At 52.8% G+C, this 19,673-nt stretch overlaps 1 protein-coding gene and 1 pseudogene across 4 annotated transcripts in view; one reads left to right on the plus strand and one right to left on the minus strand.

Annotated features, from left to right (window-relative positions):
• PPP6R1 (protein phosphatase 6 regulatory subunit 1) overlaps positions 1–19,673 on the plus strand; it is a 1,178,344-nt gene that overhangs the window by 579,030 nt on the left and 579,641 nt on the right. For all 4 annotated transcript variants that reach the window (XM_086930305.1, XM_086930304.1, XM_086930307.1 and 1 more), the window contains exon 13: positions 17,242–17,327. In XM_086930305.1, the coding sequence (XP_086786431.1) occupies positions 17,242–17,327 (86 nt within the window). The remainder of the gene's footprint in view (positions 1–17,241; positions 17,328–19,673) is intronic.
• LOC147701675 (large ribosomal subunit protein uL23 pseudogene) lies at positions 15,805–16,255 on the minus strand (annotated as a pseudogene).

Below are 19,673 nucleotides of genomic sequence, written 5' to 3' on the forward strand. Positions count from 1 at the left end.
TGAAAACGTATTACATCCTGGCAAACTGTACCACTAGGTCAGCCCGCGTGAATGCAATGTTGGGAGATGGGATCTTCCAGTGACAGCTGGAACACTTCTGGTGGAGGATGCCAACCTGCCATGATGTAGATTACGCTTTGCTCTACTAACTGACTGGTACATCTTAAAGTAATGTTCTTGTTGTGGTGCCTCTATATGCCTGCCTCGACAGCAGGTAGAACAACATGGCTTGGTGGGGTGGTGCACGTGGGGCCTGGAGACAGAGCTTTGGACCTGCATGCAAACGATGCCCTGAATAAATTGCTCTCAATTGAGCGGTGTGCACATTGGGTTGGGGAAAGAGGCCTGCACCTACAGTGGTAGGATATAAGTTAAGATGGCTGCCATGTGGACATGGCTGCTTGGCATTGAGTGGTGCACAGGGGTTGGGAGAGCCCTGCACCTAAATTGATAGGATGCAAGTGAAGATGGCCACTATGTGTACACTGCTATTTAATACCGCCTTTTTGGTGCCAGTGGGTAACAGTTACATTCAACACCTGGGCACCTAGACACCTGGGTCTTGAGGTACCTGCACAGGGGATACTGGCAGGGAGCAGCCATGATTCAGCTGAGCAGTCGGGATTGAAGATGGCCCTTTCAGGGAGTAACTAACTACTGCTGTAACAAGCATTTGCAATGCCATAGGTCTCGCATTTACACAAGTTTAAGCAATTAGCATTATAAATAACAATACCTTTTTTAGGTCTCGGCCTGCGTAGGCTGCGCTTGCGCAGTCTCGCTGGCGAGAAATTTTGTTTTTCAGTATGGGGGCTTGAACCCGGCCGTCTTCTCCATTTGCTGGCTTCCTAAAGGGAGGCCAGCCATTGGAGGTGAGGGGCATCACTCCGTTTAAGCCCGGGGGTGTTTTTTAGCTTCTTTGTTTTCTTTCTCTCCTCTTCCCATTGGGTGGGATTTTACATTCCAGCCAATGGGAAGAGGAGAGAAGGAAAACACGCCCCCGAATCCAAAAATGACGCTGCGTTTCTCCAAGGCATTTCTGCCTCTCCTCGGAGAAACATGGTGGTGTCCCGATGCCCCCAGCTGGCCTCCGCCGTAGTTTTGTTTGAGTCGCCGGGGCGTGATTGCTCTCCCTCCTCCCTAGTGTCTCTCTCCCTTTTCGAACTGTGAGCCGGTCGTGCACGGCACCACTTCCCCACCGGCCCCGGCAGCAGAAGCAGGCTCCAGTCACCCGCCCGGCCTCCGAGTCCCTCCAACCACCGCCTCGGCCAAGGAAGAGCGGCCCCCCACTGAGTCCCCGTTCAATTTTCTCTAGCGGCGGGTTCCTTGACACCGGGGAGCGGGCCCAACCACTGCCGCCTAAGCACCGGGAGCCACAGGATGAGCAGGACGACGACCCGGCCGATAGAAGGCCCTGGGAGGAGGATGACTTCGGGGACAACGAGGTGCTGGACCTAATGGGCGGGGCCGGCGACTACTCGCACCCGCCCTTCACCGTTCGCTTCTACGGGGTTGAAGTGCCGCCCCGAGCGTCGGCTTTCAAGGAGGAGGAGGAGGGGAAGAAGCCAGCTTGGGAAGAATAGATGCAACAGAAGCCGTCTTGGAAGGAAGAAGCCCCGGAAAGGGCGTAGCCTTCGGCCCCATCGGAGGAGGAGGAAGTGCCGCCCGTCCGCAGACCCACCGCCCCGGTCATTACTCCCTTGGCCCCACTGGCGCCTCCCTCGCCCCAGCAGGAGGAGCTGGCCCGGCGGAGGGGCCCCCTCCGCCGCTGCGCATCACTCTTTGGACTTGGGCTGTCTGGGAAGTTTCTGTCCGCCTCCTCCTCCCTGCGCGGTCGGCGTAGCCCTGGATGCACCCTGTGCCATCTTCTGGGGCAGGCGACTCCCCTTAGGGTGCAGCAAAACCGCAAATAGAGAAGCTGCCGAGTCCTCCGCCCCAGCCGGTGAGTGCTCGCTTTTCTTGCCCTTTCCTGCCCCCTTGCTGTGCTTGCTCTCCTGCCCCCTTGCTGTGCTTGCTCCCCTGCCCCTTCGCCGTGCTTGCTCCCCTGCCCCCTCGCCGTGCTTGCTCCCCTGCCCCCTCGCCATGCTTGCTCCCCTGCCCCCTCGCTGTGCTTGCTCCCCTGCCCCCTCGCCGTGCTTGCTCCCCTGCCCCCTCGCCGTGCTTGCTCCCCTGCCCCCTCGCCGTGCTTGCTCCCCTGCCCCCTCGCTGTGCTTGCTACCCTGTAAATGTAAATGTTGGTGTACTTGTAAAGCGCACTGTGACTCCAAGGAGTATCCTGGCGCTGAAGACTGCTGGGGAACCCGTCCTGGTTTTCTCTGTGAGATGGTCCCTTTCTGGGTATCTCCAAGGTGAAAGCAGGCATCCCCGGCGTCTGTGGGGGGCCGTTGTAGAGATGAGGCAAGCTTAATGCCCAGAGTTGCTGAGTGTGTTCCCTGGTTAGAGTAGGCACCGAGGTGAGAATTATCGAGTCAGTTTGACCCTGGTCCACGACCCTGCCGCGTCGGGAATTGAACCCTGGTCCCGGGTCGTTCTCTGCTTACGGGTCTGCCGCCTCTAACCAGTGAGCCACACCACTCCACTTGTGCTTGCTCCCCTGCCCCCTGGTTGTGCTTGCTCCCCTGCCCCCTGGTTGTGCTTGCTCCCCTGCCCCCTGGTTGTGCTTTCTCCCCTGCCCCCTGGTTGTGCTTTCTCCCCTGCCCCCTGGTTGTGCTTTCTCCCCTGCCCCCTGGTTGTGCTTTCTCCCCTGCCCCCTGGTTGTGCTTGCTCTCCTTCCCCCTGGTTGTGCTTGCTCTCCTGCCCCCTGGTTGTGCTTGCTCTCCTGCCCCCTGGTTGTGCTTGCTCTCCTGCCCCCTGGTTGTGCTTGCTCTCCTGCCCCCTGGTTGTGCTTGCTCTCCTGCCCCCTGGCTGTGCTTGCTCTCCTGCCCCCTCGTTGTGAGCGTTTTTTCTGGCCTCTGTTCCCTTGTTGTGAGCGTTTTTTCTGGCCTCTGTTCCCTGTGTGTGGCTCTGTGTGTGTGTGTGCGGCTCTGTGTGTGTGTGTGGCTCTGTGTGTGTGTGCGGCTCTGTGTGTGTGTGTGGCTCTGTGTGTGTGTGTGGCTCTGTGTGTGTGTGTGTGTGTGTGTGTGTGTGGCTCTGTGTGTGTGTGTGTGTGTGTGTGGCTCTGTGTGTGGCTCTGTGTGTGTGACTCTGTGTGTGTGGGGATCTCTCTGTGTGTGTGGGGATCTGTGTGTGTGTGTGGGGGGGGATCTGTGTGTGTGTGTGGGGGGCTCTGTGTGTGTGTGGGGATCTCTGTGTGTGTGTGTGTGTGTGGATCTCTGTGTGTGTGGGGGGATCTGTTTGTGTGGGGGGGGATCTCTGTGTGTGTGTGGGGATCTGTGTGTGTGTGGGGGGGGCTCTGTGTGTGGGGGGGGGGGGGCTCTGTGTGTGTGGGGGGGCTCTGTGTGTATGGGGGGGGGCTCTGTGTGTGGGGGAGGGGCTCTGTGTGTGTGTGGGGGGGGCTCTGTGTGTGTGCTTGTGGCTCTGTGTTTGTGGCTCTGTGGGGGGGATCTCTGTGTGTGTGTGTGTGTGGGGGGGGGGATCTCTGTGTATGTGTGGGGATCTCTGTGTGTGTGGGGGGCTCTGTGTGTGTGGGGGGCTCTGTGTGTGTGTGGGGCTCTGTGTGTGTGGGGGGCTCTGTGTGTGTGTGTGTGTGGATCTCTGTGTGTGTGTGGGGGGATCTCTGTGTGTGTGTGGGGGGATCTCTGTGTGTGTGTGTGGGGATCTCTGTGTGTGTGTGTGTGGGGATCTCTGTGTGTGTGTGTGGGGATCTGTGTGTGTGTGTGGGGATCTGTGTGTGTGTGTGGGGATCTCTGTGTGTGTGTGTGGGGATCTCTGTGTGTGTGTGTGTGGGGGGGGGGATCTGTGTGTGTGTGTGTGTGTGTGTGGGGATCTGTGTTTGTGTGTGTGGGGGGATCTCTGTGTGTGTGTGTGTGGGGGGTTCTCTGTGTGTGTGGGGATCTGTGTGTGGGGCTCTGTGTGTGTGTGTGTGTGTGGCTCTGTGTGTGTGTGGGGGGGCTCTGTGTGTGTGGGGGGGGGCTCTGTGTGTGTGTGGGGGGGGGCTCTGTGTGTGGGGGGGGGGGCTCTGTGTGTGTGTGGCTCTGTGTGTGGCTCTGTGTGTGTGTGGCTCTGTGTGTGTGTGTGTGTGGGGGGGGATTTCTGTGTGTGTGTGTGTGTGTGGGGATCTCTGTGTATGTGTGGGGATCTCTGTGTGTGTGGGGGGCTCTGTGTGTGTGGGGGGCTCTGTGTGTGTGTGGGGCTCTGTGTGTGTGGGGGGGGCTCTGTGTGTGTGTGTGTGGATCTCTGTGTGTGTGTGTGGGGATCTCTGTGTGTGTGGGGATCTCTGTGTGTGTGTGTGTGTGGGGATCTCTGTGTGTGTGTGTGGAGATCTGTGTGTGTGTGGGGGGATCTGTGTGTGTGTGTGTGTGTGGGGATCTGTGTGTGTGTGTGGGGATCTCTGTGTGTGTGTGTGTGTGTGTGGGGGGGGATCTGTGTGTGTGGGGGGCTCTGTGTGTGTGGGGGGGGGCTCTGTGTGTGTGGGGGGGCTCTGTGTGTGTGGGGGGGCTCTGTGTGTGGGGAGGGCTCTGTGTGTGGGGGGGGCTCTGTGTGTGGGGGGGGGGGCTCTGTGTGTGTGGGGGATCTGTGTGTGTGGGGGATCTGTGTGTGTGGGGGGGATGTGTGTGTGTGGGGGGATGTGTGTGTGTGTGGGGGGGATGTGTGTGTGTGTGTGTGGATCTCTGTGTGTGTGGGGGGGATCTCTGTGTGTGTGGGGATCTCTGTGTGTGGGGATCTCTGTGTGTGTGTGTGTGGGGATCTCTGTGTGTGTGTGTGGGGATCTCTGTGTGTGTGTGTGGGGATCTCTGTGTGTGTGTGTGGATCTCTGTGTGTGTGTGTGTGGGGATCTCTGTGTGTGTGTGGGGGGATCTCTGTGTGTGTGGGGGGATCTCTGTGTGTGTGGGGGGGGATCTGTGTGTGTGTGGGGATCTCTGTGTGTGTGGGGATCTCTGTGTGTGTGTGTGGGGATCTCTGTGTGTGTGTGTGGGGATCTCTGTGTGTGTGTGGGGATCTGTGTGTGTGTGGGGGGGGGGGGATCTCTGTGTGTGTGGGGGATCTCTGTGTGTGTGGGGATCTGTGTGTGTGTGGGGGGGGGCTCTGTGTGTGGGGGGGCTCTGTGTGTGGGGGGGCTCTGTGTGTGGGGGGGCTCTGTGTGTGGGGGGGCTGTGTGTGTGGGGGGGCTGTGTGTGTGGGGGGGCTGTGTGTGTGGGGGGGCTGTGTGTGTGGGGAGGGGCTCTGTGTGTGTTTTATGGGGACATGTGTGTGGGAGGGCTCTGTGTGTGGGGGGGCTCTGTGTGTGGGGGGGCTCTGTGTGTGTGGGGGGGCTCTGTGTGTGTGGGGGGGGCTCTGTGTGTGTGTGTGGGGGGGCTCTGTGTGTGTGGGGGGGGGCTCTGTGTGTATGGGGGGCTCTGTGTGTGGGGGGATCTGTGTGTGGGGGGGGTCTGTATGTGGGGGGGGGGTCTGTATGTGTGGGGGGGGTCTGTATGTGTGCTTGGGCTCTGTGTGTGTGCTTGGGGCTCTGTGTGTGTGCTTGGGGCTCTGTGTGTGTGCTTGGGGCTCTGTATGTGTGCTTGGGGCTCTGTATGTGTGCTTGGGGCTCTGTGTGTGTGCTTGGGGCTCTGTGTGTGTGCTTGGGGCTCTGTGTGTGTGCTTGGGGCTCTGTGTGTGTGCTTGGGGCTCTGTGTGTGTGCTTGGGGCTCTGTGTGTGGTTTATGGGGACATGTGTGTGGGGGGGCTCTGTGTGTGTGGGGGCTCTGTGTGTGGGGGGGCTCTGTGTGTGTGGGGGGGGCTCTGTGTGTGTGGGGGGGCTCTGTGTGTGTGTGGGGGCTCTGTGTGTGTGGGGGGGCTCTGTGTGTGTGGGGGGGCTCTGTGTGTGTGGGGGGGCTCTGTGTGTGTGGGGGGGCTCTGTGTGTATGGGGGGCTCTGTGTGTGGGGGGGTCTCTGTGTGTGGGTGGTCTCTGTGTGTGTGGGGGGGTCTGTATGTGTGCTTGGGGCTCTGTGTGTGTGCTTGGGGCTCTGTGTGTGTGCTTGGGGCTCTGTGTGTGTGCTTGGGGCTCTGTGTGTGTGCTTGGGGCTCTGTGTGGAGGGGGCTCTGTGCGTGTGGAGGGGGCTCTGTGCGTGTGGAGGGGGCTCTGTGCGTGGGGGGGGGGCTCTGTGTGTGTGGGGGGCTCTGTGTGTGGGGTGCTCTCTGTGTGTGTGTGTGGGGCTCTGTGTGTGTGTGTGTGGGGCTCTGTGTGTGGGGGGCTCTGTGTGTGTGTGGGGGGGGCTCTGTGTGTGTGGGGGGGCTATGCGTGTGTGTGGGGGGCTCTTTGTGTGTGGGGGGGATCTCTGTGTGTGTGTGCGGGGCTCTGTGTGTGGGGGGCTCTGTGTGTGTGTGGGGGGGGCTCTGTGTGTGTGGGGGCTATGCGTGTGTGTGTGGGGGGGCTCTGTGTGTGTGGGGGGGGCTCTGTGTGTGTGGGGGGGCTATGTGTGTATGTGTGGGGGGCTCTGTGTGTGTGTGGGGGGGACATGTGTGTGTGTGTGTGGGGCGGACATGTGTGTGTGGGGGGTCTCTGTGTGTGGGGGGGGCTCTGTATGTGTGCTTGAGGCTCTGTATGTGTGCTTGGGGCTCTGTATGTGTGCGTGGGGCTCTGTATGTGTGCGTGGGGCTCTGTGTGTGTGCGTGGGGCTCTGTGTGTGTGCGTGGGGCTCTGTGTGTGTGCGTGGGGCTCTGTGTGTGTGCTTGGGGCTCTGTGTGTGTGCTTGGGGCTCTGTGTGTGTGCTTGGGGCTCTGTGTGTGTGGGGGGGCTCTGTGTGTGTGGGGGGGCTCTGTGTGTGTGGGGGGGCTCTGTGTGTGTGGGGGGCTCTGTGTGTGTGGAGGGGGCTCTGTGCGTGTGGAGGGGGCTCTGTGCGTGTGGAGGGGGCTCTGTGCGTGTGGGGGGGGCTCTGTGTGTGGGGGGGGCTCTGTGTGTGGGGGGGCTCTGTGTGTGTGGGGGGGCTCTGTGTGTGTGTGTGGGGCTCTGTGTGTGGGGGGGCTCTGTGTGTGTGTGGGGGGCTCTGTGTGTGTGGGGCTCTGTGTGTGTGGGGGGGGGCTCTGTGTGTGTGGGGGGCTATGTGTGTGGGGCTGTGTGTGTGTGTGTGGGGGGGGCTCTGTGTGTGTGGGGGGCTCTGTGTGTGTGGGGGGCTATGTGTGTGTGGGGGGCTATGTGTGTGTGTGGGGGGGGCTATGTGTGTGTGTGTGGGGGGCTGTGTGTGTGGGGGGGGCTGTGTGTGTGTGTGGGGGGCTGTGTGTGTGTGGGGGGCTGTGTGTGTGTGGGGGGGCTGTGTGTGTGTGGCTGTGTGTGGGGGGGCTGTGTGTGGGGGGGCTGTGTGTGTGTGGGGGGGCTGTGTGTGTGTGGGGGGGCTGTGTGTGTGTGGGGGGGCTGTGTGTGTGTGGGGGGGCTGTGTGTGTGTGGGGGGGCTGTGTGTGTGGGGGGGCTGTGTGTGTGGGGGGGCTGTGTGTGTGGGGGGGCTCTGTGTGTGTGCTTGGGGCTCTGTGTGTGTGGGGCTCTGTGTGTGTGTGTGTGTGAGGCTCTGTGTGTGTGTGTGTGGGGCTCTATGTGTGTGTGGGGCTCTATGTGTGTGTGGGGCTCTGTGTGTGTGTGTGGGGCTCTGTGTGTGTGTGTGTGGGGCTCTGTGTGTGTGTGTGTGGGGCTCTGTGTGTGTGTGTGTGGGGCTCTGTGTGTGTGTGTGTGGGGCTCTGTCTCTGTCTGTGTGTGCGTGGCTCTGTCTCTGTCTGTGTGTGCGTGGCTCTGTCTCTGTCTGTGTGTGCGTGGCTCTGTCTCTGTCTGTGTGTGCGTGGCTCTGTCTCTGTCTGTGTGTGCGTGGCTCTGTCTCTGTCTGTGTGTGCGTGGCTCTGTCTGTGTGCGTGTGGCTCTGTCTCTGTCTCTGTGTGTGCGTGGCTCTGGCTCTGTGGCTCTGTCTGTGTGTGTGTGTGGGTGGTTCTATGTGAATGTCTCTGTGTGGGTGGCTCTGTATGTGTGTGTATGTGTGTGGCTCTGTATGTGTGTGTGTGTGTGTGGCTCTGTATGTGTGTGTGTGTGGATCTGTGTCGGTGCAAATGCAATACATCTCGCATTTGCGAGCGATTAAGCTATTGGCATTGTAAATGACAATGCCATTTATTTATGTTTTAAAGACAAAAACATAAATAAAAATGTCCTGAGCAATGCCAATAGCTCTAACTTTAACGATGCTGAGACCATTGCATTGTAAATGCTTGTTTTATGTTTTAAAAAGGAAACAAAAATAAAAGGCATTGTCATTTGAAATAGCTCAAACTCACTTAAATGCGAAAACTATTGCAATGCAAATGCTTGTCCACCCCCTCCCCACAGCAGGCCGTGCTTCCTTGCTTTAGCCTTCCGGCCCAGTGTCCTGCGACCTTGTCTTTGAGGTTGCGAGCTCCACAACATGGCGACTGGGCCAGTCCCTAATTTGTGGCACCCTTTAGGGTTCAAGTGTTTGTCACTGCACGGCGGACACTGCGTAGGGGATGGACTTATTAGCGAGTGCTGTTTAGCACATTCCCACACTCCTGGTCAGTACCCAGCAGACCTGCTTCTGCGAAATAACTTTTTCGGAGCTTCGCTCGCTTTTTTCATCTGATGGCCAGACTTTTCTTGTGTACTGTCTCCCTGACACGCTCTTGGGCCTCATTTGCGTCAGCCCTACCAGAAGGGGCTGCCGCCACAGGACTGCCTTGTCGCAGGTGGCTTCTCAACCCGGTGGTTGAGTACGCCTAACTGTCTATGCCTTATTGGACTTTGGCCAGTTTCTCTTAAGGGAGATATATTTTTTACGGGCTTTATTCGTGATTTGCACTTTGTCTTTAACTTAATCCCTGCCACTATCCTCCTTCGTTTGCTTGGCTGCTTTGATGATAATTGGCTTCCGCTGAGTCCTCCGTTAGGGGTCCCTGTCTCTTCAGACCATATTCCTTGCCTGCACTGTTTCTCTACCTTTATTCCTTTGCCTCTATTCTCCGACGTTTCCATGACTGCATTGTTGATTCTACATTTAACCGGGCCTTTGTCCTCATTGTCCACAGGCACACTCACCCCTGGTCCAGCTTTCCCGGCTATTCATACCCCTCCTGACTGGGCTTCCATTGCGCCTCAAGCCGCTGCTTACCTCTTTCTGAACAGTGTTTTTTAGGTCTCGCCTGAGCCAATGCGCCTGCGCATTGCTCCGGTGAGATTATAGTAAGCGGAAAAGAATAGTCTACCAAAACGGCTGCGGATCGCATACAGTTCATGTGATCTATGCGCGTGCACACATAATGCCAGCCACATAACACACCACCATTTGTCTGTGCCCCGGCATCAGACTTCAAAGGCTGCCGCTCTGACGTCCCCCCCCTCCCCCCGCCACAGCAATGCTGAGAGGAGAGCTTGTTTCTAGACAAGTGAAAGCCTACCATGCTTGTTTACAGTAGCCTTGCTCCTCAAATGCTGTTGCTGTGTTGCCATCTCTCTAGTGACACTCAGCTTGAAAACACTCGACTTGCTAGCTGCAATGCTACATCGCTATGCTTTGCCTTTAGACATGTTGATCCCTCACAGACTGTGCTGACTCTGCCCCTCCTGATTCTGAAACTGACCAACGCAGTCACCACGCAGTCTCTTCTCTCTGTCTTATGATGTCTGTCCTGCTACCATTTACTTCGGACCCTCACACCTCCTCACCCTCACACACCCTCACCCCATCACCCTCACCCCGTCACCCTCACCCTCCCTCAACCTCACCCACCCTCACACACCCTCACTCACACACCACATCACTCAAACACCACCATATCACTCAGGGACACCACCACATCACTCAGGGGTACCACTCAGGGACACCACCACATCACTCGGGGACACCACCACATCACTCGGGGACACCACCACATCATTCGGGGACACCACCACATCACTCGGGGACACCACCACATCGCTCGGGGACACCACCACATCGCTCGGGGACACCACCACATCGCTCGGGGACACCACCGCATCGCTCGGGGACACCACCGCATCGCTCGGGGACACCACTGCATCGCTCGGGGACACCACTGCATCGCTCGGGGACACCACCACATCACTCGGGGACACCACCACATCACTCGGGGACACCACCACATCACTCGGGGACACCACCACATCACTCGGGGACACCACCACATCACTCGGTGTTAGAAGGGCAATCTCAGGGGAGGGCAGATTTCGCACCTGACCACCGTGGGGCCCACCTCTCCTAGGAACACAGCCGAGCACTGGCGGGAGACACTCAGGGTGAGGATCCCGAATCTAGAATTGTACGCGCTGCACTAGCACCACTCAACAAAGAGACACCACACCGAAGGTTGAGAGAACGTATTCTTTATCTCTTCAAGTAAAAATGGATCTTTATTATCCGCAATTTCTCAAGTACAGGCGAGCAAGGGCTCAAAGAGTCTTGGTAGGGGTAGGGTAGCGGGACAGTCTCAAAGGCCAAAGTATCCGGCGCACAGCTCTCAATTCTCAAGCTGGGGGATACGGGGGATCTTGGGTCCAGCCGGACCAGAATAGTCCCCGAGCTGCGAACGAATCAGCAGGGCTCAAGCAAGGAGGTCGTATTCTTACGGTTTCGGAGAGCCGCGATCAGATCAACAGGGCTCAAGAGTTCTCAAGGTAGCAGGGGAGCCGCGACCGCGTCAGCAGGGCTCGGTGGTCTTCTTCGGTAGCAGCGGAGCCGCGACAGCGTCAGCAGGGCTCGGTGGTTTTTTCGGTAGCAGCGGAGCCGCGACAGCGTCAGCAGAGCTCGGTGGTTTTTTCGGTTGCAGAGGAGCCGCGACAGCGTCAGCAGGGCTCAGATAGTTCTTCAGATTGTAGGAGAGCCGCGACGAAGTCAGCAAGGCTTGGTAGTCTCTTCGGTTGCAAAAGGAGCCGCGACAAGGTCAGCAGGGCTATCGTAGTCCAGGATACAACTGCCTGATCGTTCCAGAGCCACCCTTGATATAGTACTCCCTTCCTTTGATGTCCGGAGTCCTCGCAGGCGAAAGTCTTCCCACCTGGGGGCTGGTTGTTGGGGGTTCCGCCTCGGCGGCTCCTTTCATCCTTTCTAGTTGGGTCTGGAGGGATCCCAGACACTCAGCGGGCCTGGAGCCAGCCCTCAGGGAGGCCGGATGGGTGATCGAAACTCATCTCTCGAGGGGAGGTGGAAGGTGTGACCAAGCTACTCCTCCCTCTCTCACAGGGAGCGCTCTACCCCCTGGCTGGGGATGGCGCCGCCGGCCGAGGTCGTGCTGGGACCGGGGTGGCCATCTTAGGTGCAGGGACATGGGCCTCGGCTTTGGTTACCAGGAAAATGGGGGACGAGGACGGGAAGCCCAGTGTCTGGGATGTATGTCATGGCGGGAAGGGTCGGGGGGTTTCGGGTCTTGAGGAGCTGCCTGGGTCAGGGGTGACCACGCCACGAGGCCGGGTCCAACACTCGGGGGCACCACCACATCACTCGGGGGCACCACCACATCACTCAGGGGCACCACCCCATCACGGGGGCACCACCCCATCACTCGGGGGCACCACCCCATCACTCGGGGGCACCACCCCATCACTCGGGGGCACCACCCCATCACTCGGGGGCACCACCCCATCACTCGGGGGCACCACCCCATCACTCGGGGGCACCACCCCATCACTCGGGGGCACCACCACATCACTCGGGGGCACCACCACATCACTCGGGGGCACCACCACATCACTCGGGGGCACCACCACATCACTCAGCCCAACCACATCATCACTCAGCACCACAACAGCACTGTCCTTGCTTGCTACCACCAAGCATTGCCATAGCCAATAGGACTCGCATTAGGAAAGTGTAAGCTATTGGCTTTGTGAATAACAATGCTATTAATGTATATATTTTCAAAGCCAACACATATTAAAAAAAAAATGTCATTTATAATACCAATAGCTCACACTTTCCTAATGCGAGACCTATTGCATTGCAAATGCTTGTTTTCTTTGTCCCCCGCCCCCTTCCCCTGTGGAAGGTATTAAGTGCTCACCTTTTGCCTATGTTGCTCCTTATTTCTCTGTTCTCAAAATCTCTAATAGTTGTTTCTCTTAGTTTATTTTGTTATAGATATATCAGCCCCATATCTCAGTTGGTCTGAATCCGCAGAATTTGCATACACTGACGTTTCATCAGTACCAAGGTCTTGCCTCTTTACAAGTTGTTTTTATTGCGTTTGATTTTGCCCCTCTACTTTCAGCTTTCCTTTAGCCTTCACTGGTGCGGTGTCGTTGACTGAATCAGATAGGATGACTTTTCTATTAGACGCTCTTCCTGTATCCTGGGTTGTTTGGCCATTGGCTCCTACTTTGCATGAGCCTCTTACTTCACTCTCTGTTACCACCCCATGCACAAGGTAGGGCTAAGGCCCTGGAGATCTCTATTAGTCTTGCTTCTACTGTTTCTCTTGTTATCCCTTGCGTGGCTGGGGAACGAGATTGCCATAATCTGCAGTTTGTCTTTTTTTAATTTTAGGACGGTGTCCTGATATTTTCTCTTTCAACACCCCCTCAAACCCCGCCCCCACTCACCCCCGCCAGCTACCCCACCCCCCTCCCTTCTATGTGGTACTCTTTCCATCTTTTCTGTGCCCTGCAGAAAGTGGTGGCTTCATTGAAGCCCAACACCGAAACTGGCTTTGGCACACTTCACGACAAGAGCCACACAATGGTGCATTGACCGAATAAAGAACGTGATCCACTTCAACACTCTCCACTTACCTCTATTTACAGTAAATACTTGAAGAAAATGCTATTCAATTGAAAAAGATGTACATATCCCTGCCTTGCAATCAATACAGCAGATAAATATAGTAACCAGATTTTGTCTGCTAGAAACCATTTCTTTATCATTGAATAACATTGTAATTTTTGATCTTTGTTTTTCCTGTTCTTAACCACCATTTTGTATTGGTTTGTCTTGATATTATGGTAGATATATGGGTATGTTTGAAGCACGATTGATTTAATGAGTGAATGGTGTTGTGTATCATATCATGTTGTTGTAATGTTTTTGTTCTTATTCACCAGGGATGGTGGGTATGGTTGTGATGCATTATTGTTTGTGGTTTCACTTTAAAAAAAAAAAATTTATATATATATCTCCACCAAAACAGGATGCCCAAAGCGAAGAGGCCACAGGAAGTTGAATTTGCTCATGCAGTTTTAATAGCAGCTTGTGGCCCAGCAGTGTTCAGCTCTGGGCACTCTTAAAGGATATCTGGCAGCCATTTCTGCTTTTCTCCGGCTACCATATCAGCCCTCTTTATTTCAGTCCCCTATTGTAAGTAGGTTCTTTAAAGGCATTATTCATCTCTTTCCTCCATCTCCTTTCAGAATGCTACAGGGCAACTTGAACCTAGTTTTGACAACTTATGTGCGCCCCCTTTGAGCCTCTTCACAACTGTCCTCTTAGGCTTCTCACTCTGAAGACTACCTTTCTTGTTGCCATCACCACTGCTCGGAGAGTGAGTGAGCTTCAGGCTCTTTCTTCTAAGCCCCTTTCTTCTCTGTGCATCCGGACAAAGTGGTGCTTCGGAAGAGACCCTCGTTCCTGCCTAAAGTTGTCACACCTTTTCACATCGGACAGACTCTCTGCCCACCTTTTTCCCACCTCTTCACCGTTCCAAAGAAGAGGAGAGACTCCACCGTCTGGACCCGAAACGTGCGCTGTTCTACCTTGACTGCACAAAGGATTTCTGGGTTGACGATCCAACTCTTCATTAGCTATATGGTGGCAAGAAAGGTCTGGCCGCGCAATAGCGTACCATCTCTCGATGGATTGTCCTTTGTATAAAGATTTGTTACGCTTTTGGAACCGCCAGTTTGTCTGCGAGCTCCTTCCACCAGAGCTACGGCAGCAACTACTGCTTTGTCATGTAGAGTCCCACTTATTGACAACTGCCAGGCGGACACGTGGTCTTTTATGCACATGTTTTCCAGACATTACTGCCTGGATAGTCCAGTCCAGAGTGATGGCTACTTTGCTTATTCTGTCCTCCAGGACTTTCTGGTGTGAATTTGGTTTGCAGTCCCCACTCTGGGGTTGGTATTGCTGGGTATCTATTCTAAAGGTAAGGAATCTAGAACTAACGGTCTCTTTCATATGAACACGTTACCTTCGTAACTATGTATCTGTGAGAGACATAGGTTAGTTATAGATTCCTTATTGCCCCACCCTTCCTTACCGCTCTGCGAACCGACTTCTAGGGCCCTAGTGTGGCGCACCAGTGGTGAGTGTCTTTGATGGCTGTGCGCTTCTGGCGTGGAAAGTCATGTCAGAATTGATGTCAGCGCGCAGGGGCAGCATCTAAGTAGGCACTGCAACGTCATCCTGGCGACCATGTCGTCGACGCCGGACGAATAGTCAACCGACGCCACCCACTGACGCACAGGGGTACTGCTAAGGAAACAATTCTCTGGATCCAGTCTGACGCCTGGGGGTAATTCTAGATATTAGGAATCTATAGCTAACCTATGTCTTTTACAGATACATTGTTGCCGAAGGTAAGGAACTTGTTCGTTGAGGCAATGTTGCTTTGATGCATTTTCTGATGAGGAATATATGAAGTTTTCTCTTATACAGAGGAGCCACCCTGGTTTAGACCTGAAAGTGACTACATTGTGCTTCACCTGATCAGAAAAGAGCTTCTTTTTGTTAAGTCTCCTCTATCTGAAGGTATTTTTTCACAGTTGGCAGGTGTCTAGACTCTCGAGTGACACTTTTGCAAACCTTTCTTTTGTTGAATTCACTAAGTAGGCCCTACTCGGACTAAGATGAAACATTTACTTTCCGTTTTCCTCTCTGTAGTTCTATCCGTGAAAGAGAATGAAGTGATAGTGTTTGTGAATTGGCACCGCTTGCACCCCCATGCTTTTCACCTCGATAATATAGCTCCACTGGTTTCTAGAAAACTCTGAATGTCAATGATCATAATAGCAATGGACTAGAATAGCATAAATCACTTTTTGGGCCGCTTTGGGCTTTCCCATCTCAGGTATCATCTTCCTGCCTTTATTTGTTGTTTTTTAGGAGGAGTTCTGGTTTTCTGCTTCACACCTCTTGATACCCCTTTGACTTTGGACTGCTTGGTATTCAAGGAGCACTCCAACCTGGTTCGCATTTTTTGATACCGATGTTCATGCACCTGTACGAGGTACTGGCCAGTGCCCACTGAAGCCTTGTGTTGCTTCCGTGGGACTTCAAAGATGGTCTCAATTATTTGTCTGTACTGTTCGCTCATCTGCATTCATGTTCTCTCAAGATGCCATGCAAATAAGCCCTTATTTAGTTGGAACTTGTCTGCGAACAGTGAAATCTAGAAACTGTTTTTGGGTACTGTTCCACCTTTCATCTTTTTGCATAAAATGACCCGTTCCGTCCGAAGAGGTCTTAGAATTCACTTAACAAGGGGGAGCGACCTTATCCTTCAAGGATGGAAGATGGTTCATCAGATCCGATACAAAAAGGCTTTCTGCTATGGTCTCATTTGAAAGGATTACATTTGGGCCAGTATCTCTTTCTGTGTTTACTGTATCCGAAAACCAGCACACCACTTTTCCAGCAAACCTTCTAAGTGGTTAGCTATATGCAATTTGCTTTCTATGAATTAGCTATGGATGTACCATGAACTATACCAGCGTCTACAGAGGAGGCTTAGATGATTCCAATATTGTTGGCTACATCCAGTGCATTGTAGCCTGGAACTCGATGCACATAAGTCGCCATCTCGCCGTCTGGCCTAATCGGTGAGTTCACCTTGGCAACATCAATATCATAAAACTTCTTTACAGACTATTTGATCTGGTGCTAGTTAGCCTTGACTTCAACAATGAATACCAGTGAGTTCTCTTTAATCATCTTTATGGCAGACTCTGTGGTAAGCGGAAACTTAATGATAGTATAATGGCCAAGTTTGTTCCTACAAGGTGCACGCTTCCCAGGATGCTTAAGATGTCTCTTTAACTTCAAGGTCCTTAGCCCCTACTTTCAGGAGGTTGTCTTAATTTTCTTCTTCTTGTGACTGTGTAGCCTTTTTAGCTTTCAAAGCCTTGGACTTTGCTTCGGTTTTAACAGGGACAGCTTCCTTCTCGGCCTTCGGTGCCATGTTGGGGGTTGATTTATCATGTAAAATTAGAGTCACCTATGTTACTCAATGATATTTGTCAGGCTGCTAATGTGGCCGCTGTACGTATATTCATTAGAAATTACTGTCAGAATATTTTGTCTGGAGAACAAACCCACTTAAAATGAGAAGTTTGGTTAGTGTTTTCCTTCGACCCTGCTCACCACATAACTTCTGTAGGAATCTTTCATATCATGATCAATCTGCAGGAGGAAGTTACAAGTTCAGAATTTGAATACATTTGATAACCATTTTACTGAATACTATTATTCTGCAGATTCACGATTTTCCAATCTAGTCTGTTTTACTTCCTTTCTTTCTGGGTAATTGGTTCATATTGATCATTCCTAGCATTTTAAATATTTTTTTCAGTTCATTGTTTCCTGATATGTCGCCTACCATAATGAGGTTTGGTCTGAGGTACAGTTCATTGACGTCTCCTTTGTAGAAGGGCAATGGCATGTCTTGTGCTTAGTAAGATGTTATGTATGGTAGTCAGAAGCCGCTAGCATGCATCCAATCTGCTGTTTATCAGTTTTAGCCTGGTCCACGCCTAGATCCTGACGTTTTAAAGAGTTAATCTGCAGGAGGAAGGAGATGAGATAAAAAACAAAGGTAAGTAAAAAATATTGCACTCTGATATCTTGCTGTCCTGTTTGGTGCTGGGAGCAGTTTCTGCTCAATGTGGGCTATCTAAAATTCTACTTGGGTGCTTTCTTCCCACATCTGCTGCATGCCATTAAATCTTCCTTTGTTGAAATGCTCAATAGTAATAAAGAGGTAGTCTTGTATTTGAAGTCTAGTTTTGTCTTCCTCTACATCACAAAAGTAAGACTACTTTATGGAGGGTGAGTACAGTAAGACAAAACTACCTGACAAATAGCTTCATTTATAGATTTGATAGTGAAGGATACTGATGCACTTCAATCTCAGAAAAGCAAATTATAAATGTATTGTTATCTTTTCAGATTTGCCAGAGAATGAACAGGTTCAGTGGGAGAAATTTACTTCTGGCTCCCTCTCGGAAGCCAATAAGAAGAACACAGTTGACTTGGTAAGCATTGTTTTTACTCAGGCATGTATGTTGGATTCCCAAGACAAGTATTGCTTAAAACCCTATTTAGACGTCTTCAAATAGTTAGATTTCAACCACAGTGTGTGTATTCGAAATTTAACTAAAATGAACTGTGTGTGTGTTATATAATGTTTCAGGTAAAGAAGGCTTCCCCCCGCTTAGGGTTCCGTTTTCTAGAAGTAAATATTCATGCCTGCTGGCACGCCCAGGGTGCCTTTAGCAAGCCAGATGGATTCTTATAAGTTAAAGAGTGCCCTTTAGACAAAAAAATGTTTCTTTTGTTAAAGAAATATACGAAAATGGGTTAATATATACTGCAACAGCCTGTCAAAACTTTGGCTTCAAAAGTGTCTGTTCGAGGCATATGGGCTGCAGACCACACATTATTGCATTAGATCACCATCTGGTGGTGGGCCGGATGATTACACTTTGTTGTTGTCTTCGAAGAGTCTGTCTGTTGGATGACTCCTCCCTTAGATCGTAGTGTGCATGGGCATCAACTCCATCTTCAGATAGTATTTTTCCGCCATCGGGCTCGGATGTGTTCATAGTATGGTCCCGTAACGATCTCTTTTCGAATCCATGAATCAATCATAATACCATCGGCATTGTCGTCGACAGTGATTCCGGTTACCAGCGTCGAAGAGAGGCTTCACTTCTCGATTCCAGAGCTCCTGTGGCCCAGCTGTGCCATTGGGCCTTTGGCTTATGGAAAGAACACTCTTCAAGAAGTGCCCTCGGTGTGGACACAAATTCCCTCACACCGATCTTCATGAGGTTTGCAATCTGTGCTTATCTCCAGAGCACGAGAGTCGAGACTGTAAGGCCTGCGCTTCCTTCCGGTCCAAGAAAACCATCAGGGACCGTTGAGCTCGAAGAGTAATGGCGCAGTCATCTTCGACACCAGACCTGATCATAGACGAGGCTCTGAATGAAGTAGACACCGTAGTACAGCAGCACGAAGACATCGCTTCCGAAGCAGTGGATTCAGTTTCTGGAGCCGAGAATCAATCCGAAGATGACAATCTTCCAGCTGGTTCTACAGGTCGTGAGTACAGACGTCGACCCTGTTCACCCCACCAAACCGGGACAGGCTTCAGTTCCACCTCCACCTTCGTGTCCAGGTGCACACCGAACAAAACCTTCCGACGCCCCGCCTTCAGGCTCGGCAGCGAAGAATATAAAAAAGCTTCCAGTCGACTCGTGCTCGAGTCAGTCTGTCGGTCCCGAAAAGCAGAAGGTCCTTAAGCCAAAATTAACACCGGCACCAAAGCATCCTTCGGTACTGAAAGTGGTCGAACCAAAAGCAAGTTCGGCACCGAAAGAGGTTACCAAAGCTACCGAACCAAAAACCACCCTGGTTCCGAAAAAAGTGGACCCGAAGACGGTTCCGGTACCGAAACATACTTCGGCCCGAAGGTAGATGAGTCTAAACGTACTCCGGGAACAAAAACTCTGGATCTAAAGAGCACGGATCCTAGGAAAAAGTCTTCGGAACCGAAACCAAAACCTGCTCCAAAAACAATAGACACTGTAAAGCTAAGCATTACGGCCCCAAACCAGATACGTCTACACCAAAAAAGGATTTTCCAGTAGAAGAGCTTTTTAAACCTGATCCAAAGCAAAAGACTCTTCATATTAATCCAAAGACTGGACAAATCACTTCAGTGCCTGAAAAGAGGAAAATGGACTATCCTAAGCCACCGTCAGTTCCTCTAAAAAAGCATGCTCAAATTTCACCCATAAGGATTCCTTCACCAGAAGTAGAAATATCAATAGATATTTCTCCTGAACATTCACCATCTAGTACACGTAGTCTTATACCACAAGATGAGGATGATGGGGATAGCTACTCACAAGAGGTAGAGAGTGAACATCACATGGACGACATTAATGACCCAGATGATATTCCTGGGCCGTCAGCTGACCCATGGGAAGAAATAATGCACCAAATGCACCAGATCTGCCACAAGATGATGTATACTCGTCTAGACCATCTCCCCCAGATGACACTATTGGGTTTACACAGCTCATTCATAGAGCAGCCCCTTTCCATGGAGTAGACTTACACACAGATACAGTGGAAGAAGACTTCCTAATGGACAGACTAATGTTGTCACATAAGACCACAACCACACTTCCAATACTTATTGGAGTGGTAAGACATGCACCTGAAATATTTAAAGACCCAGTTAGAGCAAGGGTAATTAACCCCAGACTAGAAAAGAAGTACAAAGCGGCTCCAACTGACCCAGCATACATTAAAGGACAGTTGCCATTGGACTCACTAGTAGTGTCAAATGCGAGAAAAAGAGCTAACTCGCT

Source organism: Lissotriton vulgaris, chromosome 7, assembly GCF_964263255.1.
Source record: "Lissotriton vulgaris chromosome 7, aLisVul1.2, whole genome shotgun sequence".
NCBI lineage: Eukaryota > Metazoa > Chordata > Amphibia > Caudata > Salamandridae > Lissotriton > Lissotriton vulgaris.